The sequence below is a fragment of the Ischnura elegans genome, chromosome 4, assembly GCF_921293095.1.
Source record: "Ischnura elegans chromosome 4, ioIscEleg1.1, whole genome shotgun sequence".
Classification (NCBI taxonomy): domain Eukaryota; kingdom Metazoa; phylum Arthropoda; class Insecta; order Odonata; family Coenagrionidae; genus Ischnura; species Ischnura elegans.
The window spans coordinates 107,597,942-107,613,476 of NC_060249.1; the positions used below are offsets into that span (position 1 = coordinate 107,597,942).

At 38.7% G+C, this 15,535-nt stretch overlaps 1 protein-coding gene across 3 annotated transcripts in view; it reads right to left on the reverse strand.

The window, feature by feature from the left end:
* LOC124157868 (endoribonuclease Dicer-like) overlaps positions 1–15,535 on the reverse strand; it is a 159,207-nt gene that overhangs the window by 131,205 nt on the left and 12,467 nt on the right. For all 3 annotated transcript variants that reach the window (XM_046532925.1, XM_046532924.1, XM_046532926.1), the window contains exons 4-6: positions 14,793–14,970; positions 13,022–13,147; positions 12,178–12,353 (exon numbers count right to left, since the gene is read on the reverse strand). In XM_046532925.1, the coding sequence (XP_046388881.1) occupies positions 12,178–12,353; positions 13,022–13,147; positions 14,793–14,970 (480 nt within the window). The remainder of the gene's footprint in view (positions 1–12,177; positions 12,354–13,021; positions 13,148–14,792; positions 14,971–15,535) is intronic.

Genomic DNA, 15,535 nt, shown 5'->3' on the forward strand with positions numbered 1-15,535 from the left:
TCCCAAGCATTGAAGGAAGGGAAGACGATGTTTACATCGGCCTGAGAGAATAGGCTCACTCCTCCCAGCAAGCGGAATCGGGACAATAGGCTGGGTCCTATAGGAGGGATTTCTTTCTCGCCTGGTGAGCTGCGTCTTCCACGAATCTTCCCTCTTCTCTCAGCTTGGCTTTCCCCATTACTACTGAAAATAGTTTTACAACATGCAGCTGTGAATAAGTGTTTAAACTGTCTCATGCACTTCAAAGATTGCTGTCCGAAAGCCAAGCAGGAGAAAGAAGGGGTTTTCAGGGGGGTTCCGGGCCCGATTAATACATATATTCGCAAAACTAAACGGATAGTCTACCAGTTAGATAGAGTTACGGAAGTATTCACTCCACCACCACAGATTTTCATGAAATTGCGAGAGGAGATATGCTCAAATATCGAATGGACGTTGGAGGGGTTTTACATTTAGCATTGTAATACTAAGCGAGACAGAATGATTCCTTTGACGAAGTGCTACAGCCTTCCGCATTGCGTTACTGGAACATTTTCAAATTTGAGAGATAATATCGCCCATGGTATTTTGTCAGAAGACATGATACTGAGCCACTTTGTGAAACTTTCTGCACTCCATTTAATAAGGCAAGGAAATATTACCCGTGAATTACTTCCACGCTGAAAATTTGATGCAAAAGCAGAGACACATTTATGATAATAGGAGTTGATGGTTTGGAGATTCTTATTTCAGGAATAAAGGACATAAAAAACGTAAAAGTTTGCGATCAACAATATGCGAAAAAATATACAAAAGAATTCACATTTATTTAAATAAAATCTGCTAGCAATTTTCCACAACATTTTAATGCGTACGATGCGTTTCGGCTCACAGAGCCATCATCTGGTACAAGACACTGTCTTACATATAAACATCACCTTTTTATATTTGAGAAAAGGGGTGGGGGAGGATTTGACATGTTTGAAGAAGGGGTGGGAAACAGGCATACAGAGAGGAGACAGTGGGAAAAGATACTGAAGAGGTAGAAGTAGGTGAAGAGGTATGGGAAATCCACGGGGGGATCCATTAGAGATGTGCAAATAGTATCCGCGAATACTCGAATACCTCAAATACTAGAAAGTATTCGATATTCAAGGTCTCGAATAGTTATGCGAAAAGTACCGCCTCGAATACCTCGAATACTTTGAATTTCGCGTCATACACTGTCGCACGTACGTCGTTGGTAGTTGACTCGGAAAAATGAAGATAACTCTAGTCTTTTAGTGCATGCAGCGCCGTTTTAGGCAAGTTGACGAACTACATCAAATTCGCGGGTTAGAGCAGTGAAAAGATTTCGACGTGGGGAACCTAAATTGGTCCGGGTGAAAAAATCCAAAAATCCCGGGTTTCCCCCACCAGGAAAACCTCAGTGCCGTGGGATAGTAACTACGTAGCACAATTCCCAAAATCCGCTTCCCCCTCCATCCATCGGCCCTCAGCCCCTCCTCCGATGCTTTCCTCCTCTTCGAAATCAAACAAAAGGCCCCCAGCTCGCGAAGGTTTCGTATAAATGAGACGAAGTGTTTACCATGTGTCATTTATGGCTGATAAGGACAGGCACTTAGTTTGAATCTTTTCCAGGAGATGAAACTACCATAGGGAGAAACTCAGTGCCGTGGGATATTAGCATTGGCGCATTTCCCGCGATTTGCTATCCCCCTCCATTCAGCACTTGCCTCACCCACTCTGACGCTTTCCTCTTCTCCAAAATCAAACAAAAGATCCTCGCTCGCGCAGGGATCGTATTACGAAGACCTTAGCTTCGAAAAAAATATCAAGTTACGCGAGAACAATAAAGACGTGTCTCACGCCCCCCCCCCCTTTTCTAACCCACTAAACTTTTTCTGCCTACCTGCTTTGAAGTTCCCCATTTCTGGAGGTCAACTGCTGCATGAGTACCGTGGGATAGTTACATTAGCGCATTTCCCAAGATCCGGTAACCCCCTCCATTCAGCACTAGCCCCCCCCTCTGAGGCTTTCCTCTTCTCTGAAATAAAAAAAAGGTCCCAGCTCGCGCAGGGATCATATTACGAAGACCTTAGCTTTGAAAAAAATATCAAGCTACACGAGAACAAAAGAAATGTTTCTCGCCCCCTCCCCCTTTTCTCACCCATACACCTTTTTCAGCCTACCTGCTTCTAAGTTTCCAGTTTCTGGAGGTCAACTGCTGCATGAATCACCTATTAGACCAAAAGGTGTCTAACAATGACTTTCGGCAATTGATGTTACACCTTTGTTGGATTGAAATATTAGGAATGTGCTCGTAATTTAAAAAAGAACAAGACCAAACGCGATGCATTTCTGACTTTATTTAAGCATTTTACGCGAGGAAATAAATGTCAAAATATGACGGAGACTTGGCATTCTGGCGAGACTGGATATGAGCAGCAGAGCTTCTCGGAAGTTGATGCGGTATTTTTTCAGAAAACATATATCAAGTTACAATTTATGAGTGGTGCTATAAATCTTTATTGTTACAGTCCCAGAGGAAGGGATATTTTCTCAGGATATTTGGCTTCTCCCTGACAGCAATTCCAATCCACCTTCTTATCTCGTTTGCAGTGTAAATGCCAAGATGGCATGCAATCATTTTCGCGAGGTGGTGTGTCCCCTTAGAATATTTGAAAGAGATGTTAGTTGAATCAATTATATGCCCAATTGTTTCCATAAAATTAAAATACTCCATTAATCAGCTAAATTCCTGTTCGAATCCTTTAAAGGAAATCAAAATTACTCCCCAAAATCTTGTGTTTCTTGCTGCATAGGCAACCGAGTCAAACGTTCCAGCATTCATCGTTTAGTATTCGAGGTATTCGAAATTCGAGCTATTCGAATATTCAAGCAATGATTTAATATTCGAATTCGATATTCGAGTTCGAGAAATCTGGTATTCGACCCATCTCTATAGAAAATCCTGGTTGAAAATGACAAGAATGAAAAGTCTGTACCAAATGTTTGGTGAGAAGTGACGTTTCATCCCAATTTTCCTGCACCTTCTATGTTCTTTCATTCTGATAATGGACCTTCTGCCTTTTTGACCAATGTAACCCAAGTTGCATGATTCACAATTAACTTTGTAAATGCCGGATTGATGGATGGGTTCTATTTTGAGTTTGTTACGACACAGAACTTCACCGAGAGTGCAAGGGTTGTAGAAAGAAACATTGAATTTATTTTTGGGGAATTTGTTTGCAAGTCTGTTGGAAAAGTCACCCACAAACAATGACCGGCACCATTTTTTTAGAATTCTCTGTGATGGGGGAAGGTAGCAAAGCTGTGAAATGGCTCGCGTTTTCAACTTTCTCCTGAGGATTTTAGTTAAAGTATTTAAGCTGCAGCCATTTGAAATTGCAATTGATTTCATTGTGGAAAGTTCACAATTGAAATTGACTGCATTTAAAGGTAGATTGACCAATCTATGTAACATAAAATGAAAGGAGGATAACTTTTGGAGGTTGGATGGCATGAGTAACTCAGAATGATTGTATCACTATAGCAAGGGTTTCTGTATACACCAAATTCATGTTGTCACCAACTATGGATATGGAGAGATCGAGGAAGTTTCGTTGCTTTTTGGATTCTATTTCTACTGTGAAGGTAATATTAGGATGTTGAGCATTTAAAAATTCATTTATTCAGAAAATTATCTAATTGTCTGACACTTCCGGTCCAGCGGCAGATGATGTAGTCAACATAACGGTACCAGAAGATGTGGATAAGATAGAATGCCCGAATCAAATAATTGGGAATTGAATAGGGAAGTACACTAGTGTTTCAAATGCACCAAACACATTTTTTAAGTTAGAGTTCAGAATAACATAATGTCGTTAAACCACAGTTTAAATCCTAATATTGAATACTTGATTCGAGATAACCGTCCGAAATATGGAAAAATTCAAAGGCCGCTAAAACGGGTATCCATGTTGAATATTGGCCGTGACGTCACAAGGAAGTAGCAGAAGGCAGATCTACGCCGTTTAGTCCTACAGTGAGTCCTCGTTCTACGTCACCCCGTTTAACGTCATTTTGCGATAACGTCACGAAAATTTTACGACCGTGATTCGTTTATCATCCCTTCGCTTCGCGATAACGTCACGTATTTTAAATTTCGCGCGAGAAAAAAGGCGAAGTGGCTGACGTTACAGGTTGTTTGTTTCGTGGGCGGTAATACGGTCAGTCTATTCAAAGTGTAAAACGGTGTGTATATTGTTAATTGCGATTACGGTTTTGGCAAATTTTAGCATCAGAGACATTTCCACGAAAATTTCCAAGAGAACAATGTTCACAATAATTTTGGTTCCTGTTACTGCGACGATGTTTCAGCGATGATGATGCCCAGGCGATGCCCGCCCGCCTCAATTCGCAATTGAAACCATCTCTTCGATTTCATAATCCCAGTTTGCCCGCCCTCGCTCATTTCCGCCATTTTGATTTCGCTCCTGACCGGTCCGAAAAGAAATTCTCGTAGCGAGGGTAGGGCCTATGGACCGGAGCACCAGATCCCCAGTCTGTAGCGTCTGGTAGCGTCTGGTACCGCACTATAGCGAAGCCGAAAAGCAAATGCGGGAAGATACAAAAATGGAGAAGGGTTTACGTCACTGCTGCTATTGTCGTCGATGAAGACAGGAACTCGTATTTATGCCATAGTTTGGCATTCCCATTGTAAAAAATGCCTCAGTTATGATAAGCTAAAATTTTTTCGCATAGGAATTGTGAGGTCTAGGAACCGATATTCAATTTTTACATTGTTTTTATGGGATATCATGCTTCGATTAACGTCATTTCGTTTATCGTCACATTTTTCAGGAACGGTAGGTGACGTTAAACGAGGACTCACTGTACCACTATTATTGCATAGAAAAATTACTGAATTTGAGGGTGTCCGTTTATTGCTGTTATAAAATATCTTCAGAATATATATGTGGCTGCTTATCTTTTGAGTACATGACTTCATCATTGCGTAATATATTAATATTCATTTACGTGTTAACTTCAAGTTTGGAAAGAGTAGTGCGAATAGCACATTGAACCTTTAATAAATAGATGATGGTATTTATTTTTCGCTGAGTATATTTTGGCACAATGCCGTTTATCATGCCATAACTTTTTTTGTAAGAACTGAGTCAAACTGATAAACCTATTTCAGACGTTTGCTGCAAGACTTATTCGTATGTATTCACGCCGGCCAGAACGTTCACCCTTCGCAACTAGAATCATGGGATGTTAGCCTTATTTCTGTGCTGGTTGGTTGTTGCAATGGTTCGCTGTCCAGGATGGGTTCAAGAAAAGTTGATCTTGGTTGGGAGAAGGAAAATTCCAACGATTTATAAATGGTATACCAAACTTTGATGTATTTATGGTCACTGATTTCTTGAAAAAGGATGACAGATCAACACTCCATAGAAATGCGAGGCGTTAAGGCTAACAAGGGGAGACCACGTACCTTGCTCTGTCTTTTTCAATAAGGGCCTTAGTTAGGCTGTAATTAAGTAATTTTCATGCGGTACTTTTTACAAGTCATATATAAATCCAAAATATCTCCCCTTACCCGATGGGTCAGTTGGGGTAGTTGTAGCGTGTGAGACTCCCACTCTGAGGAACAGGGTTCAAGACTTCGTCATGGTAGTATATTTTGTTGTCTTCACTGTGATCATACGGCGTCAAGTTTATCATTAATTTTAATTGCAGTAATCATATACATGAAACAATTTTTTTATCATCATAATGGCGTTTAGGTATTTTAGCAGTGTCATTACAAACGCAGAGATACGACGACTACAATGGTTGGTGTGCGCTGAAATGTTAATTTTTTTCTTTTCTTATACTGACAGACTTCCACATTAAAAATGAAAACCACTCTTGCAAGAGCACATACAATTAAAGGCTCGCGGAAAGGCACAATATGCATACAGACATAATTAATAAGAACACAAAACGAATATAAAATGCCATATATCTCGAACACTTGTAATTCACATTACTCCAAAGGGAGTTTACTTACTCAGTACCTACCTCAGTACCTAGTACCTACCAGTTTACCTCAGTAGCAGTGCTAAAAGAACCATTCCGAAATATAATTTCAATTAACAAATAGGATGAATTAAAAGTTGATAACCCTGGACCAGGCACGCTAGCGTATAAAATACGTCAATCTTTGAAAATCAAAGATTTTAACATTGAACATATATTCTGGGCTAGAATGGTCTCGTGTATTCCTACAATGTACTTTGACTGCCTATATTACGAGTTTTCAAAGTTCGAGGTATTGTAGCTAATTTTTTAGATCAGCAAGATGAACCCGTCACCAGTGGAGCATAAATTACGCCGCGCGACCTGCCGTGTACCTTTATGTCTGTATCACCTATAAATGTATTAATTTCAACAAATAAAGATTAACTTTGACAAAAATCGTTTGTTATCATATATGCACATATCATGGGCAAAGTACGCATTTTGCCCGGTGGTGTAAAATAACAGTCGCGCCATAATTCTTTAACCAAACTACTTTCAGTTTATACATTGCATAGGTCTACGCAGAAGATGCTATATTTTGACTCAACACACTTTATGATAAGACTAAGGTACCTTTAAAGTAAATTATTATAATATAAATATCAATTTGATCTTAAAATACCTTCAAATGATCTTCAAAACAGAATATCATCAATAGGTAAGAGTCAGGAGCAGCCTTGAACCATTTATTCAGTATGGCTTGTGCTTAAGGCACGGGAATGAATATCTTCTCCAGGCTTTTGTTTCAACGTCGAGATGAAATTTGGAACAAAAAATCATTTATAATTCTTTTTTGAATTCATGTTTTCCGTACTAGCCAACATTTTTAGGAAGCAAACTCCATTGATTCCCAGAAACTCTCACCGCGCTAAAGAAGGTGACGGAATACAGCGATACTCCACTGGTGACAACTGCCTTGTGACGTTACATCTCAATCAAGATGGAGGCACTGTGTTTCAGCGCAACATGAAATTTTCCGACTTTCAAAACGTTTTAAAGTGCATACCCCAGATGCAGGAAATAAAAGTGACTGTACTAATGTTTCTTTTTTAGGCTGAACTTTCAAATTCAGCAATAAAAAAAAATTAGTGCACTTCCCTATTGTCCATAAATATATCGGCTATTACAGGTGAAAGGGAGGACCCCATCGATAGGCTGTCTGTTTGGTGATAAATATTCTTATTGTACAAAAAATAATTTTGGTTGGGACGCTGTTCCACTAGACAATGAAGTTCACAAGACACACTGTTGTCAATGTTGTAGTCTCTCAGTAAGTCTCTCATAAGTAACAAGGTTTTTTGTACAGGTACAGAAGTAAATAGTTTTTTAGGTCAAATGAAACTAGCATGGAGTTGGATGGTAACGTGAGGTGTTGAGGTTTCTGTGACAAATGATGGAGTTATTAATATTATATTTTGGCAAAAAACCAGGCAATTGCCTAAAGATGATATTTAATTTAGGGGCTAACTTATAAAATTAGAGCAGGAAGATAAAGATTTTTTTAACACTTTTTTTTAGAGATGTGCGAATAGTATCCGCGAATACTCGAATACCTCGAATACTAGAAAGTATTCGATATTCGAGATCTCGAACAGTTATGCCAAAGGTGCCGTCTCGAATACCTCGAATACTTTGAATTTCGCGTCATACACTGTCGCTCGCACGTCGTTCGTAGCTGACTCGGAAAAATGGAGAGAACTCTATTCTTTTAGTCCATGCAGCGCCGTTTTATGCAAGTTGACGAACTACATCAAATTTGCGGGTTAGAGCGGCGAAAAGATTTCGACGCGGGGAACCGAAATTGATCGGGTAAAAAAAATCCGAAAATCCCAGGTGTCCCCCATCAGGAGAACCTCAGTGCCGTGGGATAGCAACATTGTCGTATTTCCCACGATCCGCTATCCCCCTCCATTCAGCATTCGCCTCAGCCACTCTCACGATTTCCGCTTCTCCAAAATAAAAAAAAGTCCCAGCTCGTGGAGGAATCGTATTACGAAGACCTTAGCTTCGAACAAATATCAAGTTACCGGAAAATAATAGAATCGCGTTTCACCCTTCACTCTTTCTGCCCCACTGACCATTTTCCCGCATCCATCTTTTGATAAAAAAAAAGACGAGGTGTTTACCATGTGCACTTTGTGGCTAATAACTACAGGCACTTTTGAATCTTCCCCAGGAGATGAAACCACCATAGGGAGAAACTCAGTGCCGTGAGATAGTGACATTGGCGCATTTCCCACGATCCGCTATCCCCCTCCATTCAGCGTTCGCCCCACCCCCTCCGACGATTTCCTCTTCTCCGAAATCAAACAAAAGGTCCCGGCTCGCGCAGGGATAGTATTACGAAGACCTTAGCTTCGAAAATAATATCAAGTTACGCGAGAAAAATAAAATTGGTCTCGCGCCCACCCCCTTTTCTCACCCACTGACCTTTTTCTACCTACCTGCTTCGAATTTCCCCCTTTCCGGAGGTCAACTGCTGCATGAGTCATCTACTAGCCCGAAAGGTGTCTAACAATGACTTTCGGCAATTATTATTACACCTTCATTGGATTGAAATATTGGTAATGTGCGCGTAATTTAAAAAAGAAAAAGACCAAACACGACGTATTTCTGACTTTATTTAAGCATTTTACGCAAGAAAATAAATGCCGGACAGACGAAGAAATACGACGGAGGCTTAGCATTTTGGCGTAATGCTCAAATAGGGCGCTTTTCTATTATTTTTTTATTGCCTAAATCGAAATATTAATATGTACTCCTGGAGTACGTATTTAACGCTTTTAGATTTTTATAAGACGATATCTATTTTTCGCGATTAAATTAAAAGTGAAAATTTTCAAGCGCGCGAGTAAGTATGATTGCCGGGAAAAACTCCGCGTGACGTCGTTCTGCTTCCCGCTGCCGCGAGTGAGGTGACCTAGGGGTGAGGCTCTGAGCGCTAATACGACGCAGGATGCTAGCAGGTAGCCGAGTACCATGCTAGCAGGTAGCCCTTGGCTTAAATAAGGATTATTAATACCTTATCAAACGAAGAAAACTTTCCGAACTTAGTCAGTTTTAATAAGTGATTATTAAGACATGTTTCCCTGAGCTCTGTGCCTCACGCATGCATTGGTAACCTCAGACGATGTAAAACTGCTATCCTCTCGTGTATAAACAAGGTCCCTGTGATGTCACGAGGAGTGGCATCGCATGGGCGCCAATCTGGCCTTTTTCAAATGAGGAAAAAATTGACCATCGCCATTAATCTAAACCGGTATTTCTAGAACCAAATAATATGTATATTATGAATACACCAATGGTGGTTAACGAATCACAATCAATGCCTTTCGTTTTCTTTAATGAAGGAAACTACCCTATTGTTTACATAAAATTAAAATATTCCATTAATCAGCTAAATTCCTGTTTGAATCCTTTAAAGGCAATCACAATTACTCGCCAAAATCTCGGGTTTCCTGCTGCATAGGCGACCTAGTCAAACATTTTCACATTCATCGTTTAGTATTCGAGGTATTCGAAATTCGAGGTATTCGAATATTCGAGCAATGATTTGATATTCGAATTCGATATTCGAATTCGAGAAATCTACTATTCGACCCATCCCTACTTTTTTTGTAATCTATCTGTTGGATCACGGGGGAGAATCACGAATGAGGTATCCTCCAACACATCATCACATTTGGCGATGTATGAGACCTTATTGCGGAATAGCAAATTGTTCCTTTTTTTCTGCTTTAGAAATAATCAAATCTTCTTCATTTACCTTCTAATTGATTGATCAAAATCAACTCGGTTGTGATTAACTTTCATATGGTGAGATGTACTTGGATTAGCAAAGGTATTATAATTATATCTGCACAATTTTGTTTGATGCCTACATTCTCGCGCCAGAGGGCTACTTGTACATCGACTATGTAAAAATGTTTTACATTAGATGGAAGTTTTTTAACCTTCTAAAAACACATCACTAGTTTTTACTCGTCGGGAAATAAGTCCCTAACAATGGAGGAAAATGACAGTTACACCTCGGGAATATCATTAATAGATGACATTTCAGCCACTCAGAGGAAGTATTTCTGGAAAGACTCGTCAACAGATCGGTTGCAGTTCGAAGTTTGGACTTAAAACTTTATGTTGCATTATCTCTGCATTCTCTTTGGGTTTCCACCGCGTCTGTTGGATTTTGGCGAGAACAGTTTCGTCAAAAGCCATCGGACGAATATTGTAATGGATAGCTTGTTATCAAAGATAAAAAATAGGTTTTGGATTGTTACATTGTTACGAAAAGAAATCAATATCTAATATAAATGGAATCAAATATTTTGTAACAATTAATGAATGGATAACTCAAGATTCTAACGCGATGACATATTTTAGCCCACGGATTCCCCATGAGGCCTACGATGCAAATTTTGTTTGCAGTTTTGATTCACAAAACTGCATAATAGGAGGTTTAATCCCAAAAAAGGGAAGGGCGGATAGTTTTGAATTGCCATATTTTTCTAGTGCCGCAACAACTTACAATCGGAATATGCAAAAAATATTCCATTTGATATTGCTGTATAAATGCTCACCACGTAAAATGTATCTTTGGATATTTCGTTTTTCGGCCCCTGGAAGAAGGGATTCATTCATATAATGATGACAAGAGTTTAAGCAATGAGTGAACCCGGGCCCAATTGCAGCCGCTATTTGTTTTACTTTTAATAACCTCCGCTAAATGTAAACTGACTAAGGCTTAAAACAAAACTTTCCTCAAACGACAATGCATCTTGTTATTGACGAGATGACGATTATCACAACTATGATCAGAATAAGGTCTCAAAGGAAGACAAAGTCATACATTCGATGATACCCGCCCCCATATGTAAGACCCAAAGTTTAAGACGAGCCGAAAGAACTTTTTTCATTTTTGACGTGGTAACAGAATGGGCCATTACTCATCCTGCTATCATGCAAACAAATCAAGGTCACCGACCACCCACTATTAAAGCTTAAGTTACCAACTGTGGTAGAGGCTATGACCGTTAGCGACAAGCAAACAGTGCATTGTTTTTCAGTGTAGAGATCCAACCTTGCATTCCTATTTTATTGAAATATGTTTAGACACATAATGTTATAAATAACTTTACACTTCACCAAATTGAGGTAGTTCCTAAATGAAGTTCTGAAACACACTATGCGAAATGTATTTCATTCATTGTTTTGATCGTTCAACGAAGCGATGAACATCAGTAAGATTTATATTGTCTCTTGAAGCGAAAAAATCTTCCCTCACAGAAAATCTCTTCCTCGTCGAAACAACAGCCTCACCTCACCAACCTATCTCATGGAAACAGAGTGGGAGCCTTCTGCGCAGACTCAGGTCAGTAAGGAAAGCCTGACGAGGAGCGGCCATTAAAAATTCATTACGCCCCTTGTAATTGAGATAAGGTTAGAATTCTTTCTCCAAAAAAAAATATAGTTTTATCCAACTTTCATATGCAACATATATGGACCTATATCGTGAGATATGAAAGTTAGCAGGCGATTGATTTTTGCCCTGCAAAATTCCAGATTTTTCGTCCGAATGATATATAAACACACATAACAACGTTGAAACTGAGTTATGAACAAATTAAAGTTTACCAGTATGGAAAAACATGTGCTATAAACGTTTCCTGCAAGTTTCAACTTAATACTAAGAACAGCCTTGTTTGAGGGGGGTAGCAAGTGTAATCTTCATTCTCCGCATTTGAAATGACGCAGAGACTTTACGCCGCTTAAATACCTAAATTCCATTATGATGATAAAAAATTTCTCTCATGCATATGCTTGCTGCGATTAAAATTAATGGAATACTCATTGCCATATGATCAAAATGAAGACTACAAAATTACTTAAGGAATTACTTACAAGAAGAAAGCAAAGAAGACTGGGTAAATAAAGGGCAAAAAATGGGGAACAAGGGAAATTTTGATCTCATCCTCAAAAGCAAGTTGAAAATGAGGTATTTTCTTTAAAATAATAAAAAAAAGCAAAAACATGCCAAAAAAGTGATCAATGATGATGGATTTCTGGAAAAAAAACATCCAACAAGACAAGTAAAAATAGAGACAGTGATAAGTTTCAAGCCCTGCATACCTTTGAACTTGTTTTATATCATCCACAGTTGCTACTCTACCAAGAAATGTTGTTTCTAGATTTTGAATCTCACTCTTAACATTTTTTGCCTTGCAATTACTATTCAAAAGAGTAGCAGATAGTCCAAGAACACGAGGTTGATCTTCTTTTCTGCACACTTCAAACTTTTGCATTACCTTAAAAAAAGGAAATAATACAATTATTGCCTCTTTAAAACACCCATCTAATAGTAAATCATGATGGAAACATTCTAATGTATTATCACTAATAAATAACAACTACTGTTGCAGGATAAAATATTGACCAAGGTAAAAACAGATTTTAAACTCAAACATGTAAACATCAGAATCTCCACATGATGTTACTTTCTAACTGTCAACTAATTCAATCAGCTAAGCCAATAAAAAATTTAAAGAGCACCAGACCACCTGAGGATGAGCCCCAAGTCAGAGCTTAGAACGCTGGCTCTTGCGGATAAATTAACCAAGTGGGAACCCCGAGAACAGCTTAACCATCTTAAATCCACATTCACACTAGGTGAAAAATAAGTCGCAGTGAATACAATGCATACATGCATATATTCAGTAATGCTTTCCTAAAATACTACAGAATACGTCCACTCTAAATAAAATTTCAACATACCCGCTCTACTTCTTTACTAACAGTTCTAAAGCGAATTAGAAAAAGCACAGTTTCTCTATGTTTTAGCCATTTCACAGCCTTTTTTGACTCTGTTAGTAAATCCAGATATGCAATTCTGACTGGGTTCAGCAACAATTGATCTAGATTATCAACGCTCCACCGTATTAATTCCTGCACTGTTGACTAAGTGAAAAAAACTTACCCTGCGCATACAATGATCCGAAACAGCATGGTGACACTCATCAAATATGATCAGGTTAATATTTTCTAATGAAATGAATCCATGGTTCAGCATGTCCAACAATATCTGACAAGTTAGAACAATCACCTGTAAATATAAATAAAATTAATCATAAATACTAACATATTGCCAGTTTGTCTATGATTGATCTTGAATTATGCATATTCAGTAACAAAATATTTGATCCATTTCAAAGAAATACTGTATAAAATTGTGTAAGAGACACACCTTTTTTCCCAGAAATTGCAGCCGAAAATGGGGGTAGCTCTCTTACACAAATTTCTTACTTCCCCCCCACTTCCGCTGTCGCAAGTCAAAGGGAACTAGGGGGCCTTGGTTTATAGCGAGCGAGAGTCACCTGAAACCCTAGGTCAAAAATAAGCAGCAGGCTGGGGAGTTTCTCCCTTATTGACATATTTTTACAATCCTTTGTTTGCATTTCTTACTAGTAAGCATCGCGCCTCAGAAGTGAACATGGAGAAGAAGGCACAGGGTTTTTTGCTCCAGAGGGCACGCTAAATTTACTGCTAGTAATAGGCATTCCACGGCATTAATACTGCATATAATAATTGTATATCAAACTTACAGAAACTTCAGGTGTAGTGGTTAGCATCACTGACTCTCAACTAGGTGGCCAGGGATCGGGGCTTCGTCCTGGCAGGATATTTTGTAGTCTTCTTTTTGATCATATGGCAACAAGTATTTCATTAATTTTACTTGCAGCAAGCATAGGCATGAGAGAAATTCTTTTATCACAATAATGGCATTTAGGTATTTAAGCAGTGCCATTTCAAACGCAGAGATATGACTACACTAGCAAGGGTAGGTGTGCGCTAAAATGTAATTTTTTAGTATTGCTTACTTAGACTGATCAACTTCCAAATCAAAAATGAAAACCACTTCTTGCAAGAGCACATGCTGTCAAGGCTTGCTACGAGCAGCAATATGTGTGCAGATGTAATAAATAAGAATAGAAAATGAATATAAATTTCCATATCTCTCAAACACTTGTAATTCACATTACTCCAAAGAGAGTTTACTTACTAAGTACCTATATACTAGAAGAACCATTCCGAAATATTATTTCAATTAACTAATAGGATGAAATAAAAGTTGATTATTTTTAGTCAACAATTATGCCAAATGTGTCTTGTACTCGCCCATTACCAAAATCTTCTATAGCCCTTCCAGCATTTTAACAAGAGGATCACCTACAAATGTCATTTCATAAAAAAAACCCACTGCTATTGCTCCCCATTAATCTTTCAGTATGTTTTTGAGGGGGTAGCAAGTGCAGTCTTCATTTCTCCGAGTTTGAAATGACGCAGAGACTTTACGACGCTTGAATGCCTAAACTCCATTATGACGATAAAAAATTTCTCTCATGCATATGCTTGCTGCGATTAAAATTAATGAAATATTCATCACTGTATGATCAAAATGAAGACTACAAAATATAATGCCGTGACAAAGCCCTGATGACTGACCCCCTGGTTGAGAGTCTATGTTGCTAACTACTGCACCAACTGACCAATCTGTAGGGAGGTGTGCTACTTTGGAATTATATAAGGCTAGTTAAAAGTACCACATGAAACTTAATTTATTACAGCCAAACCAAGGCCCATTCAATGGAACCAGTTAAGAAATGCCTTTGCCGTTCTGAATGCCAAACCTGCGCGTGATCTCTCCTTGTGTGAGTTAAATAAAAGACATTACCATTCAAATAGTTTACCTGATTCTGCTGTAACTCTGTATTCCAACGTTCAGCACTCCAATTGTCAACATTGAGGTCTCCACTATATTTACCAACATTGAGATGAGTGTGCCTTGCCACATAATCACCCTGCTGAGTCACTAGAGCAACTGTGTTCACAGCAAAGAAGGTCCTTTTTCCACCTTCTTTGTAGGGCCTGTAAAAAAGAAGATTAGATTAAGTGAGATAAATAAAAATTAAATTCAGAAAACAGAGAAAACCAATGCTTCAGTACGATGTAATAATACCCCTAGGGCATCAGGTTTCTCTAATGAAGACTAGTTGCGTTAAGTATGAAAAGGTGCAGGCATTAATGACTTTTTAAGTACAATTCATTCTCCACAAAAGATAAAATTTATCAGGAGCAAACCCTAAAGATGGCTACCTCAATATGGAGCTGTAATTTGGCAGCTAACGGTTAAAAAGTAGGGATCGACGGATCAGATACCTCAGATCCAAATATCCACGGACATTGCCCTTCACCAGATAATTCGGATCCAAATATGCTCAAGACATCGGATCTGGATCCGAAATTTTTAATTAATGCTTCAATGACTTCAGAATCCTATAAGAGAAAGTGTAAAGAGTTCCTATGCTCTCATCGCATGTGCCATCGCATAACGATGCTGGTCCTACTCATGAACCATTTTGTTTCTCTTCTAGGGGTTATGCAACAGAATATCAGCCCTGTAAATTTTTAAAGCAAAATATGATGGGCACAT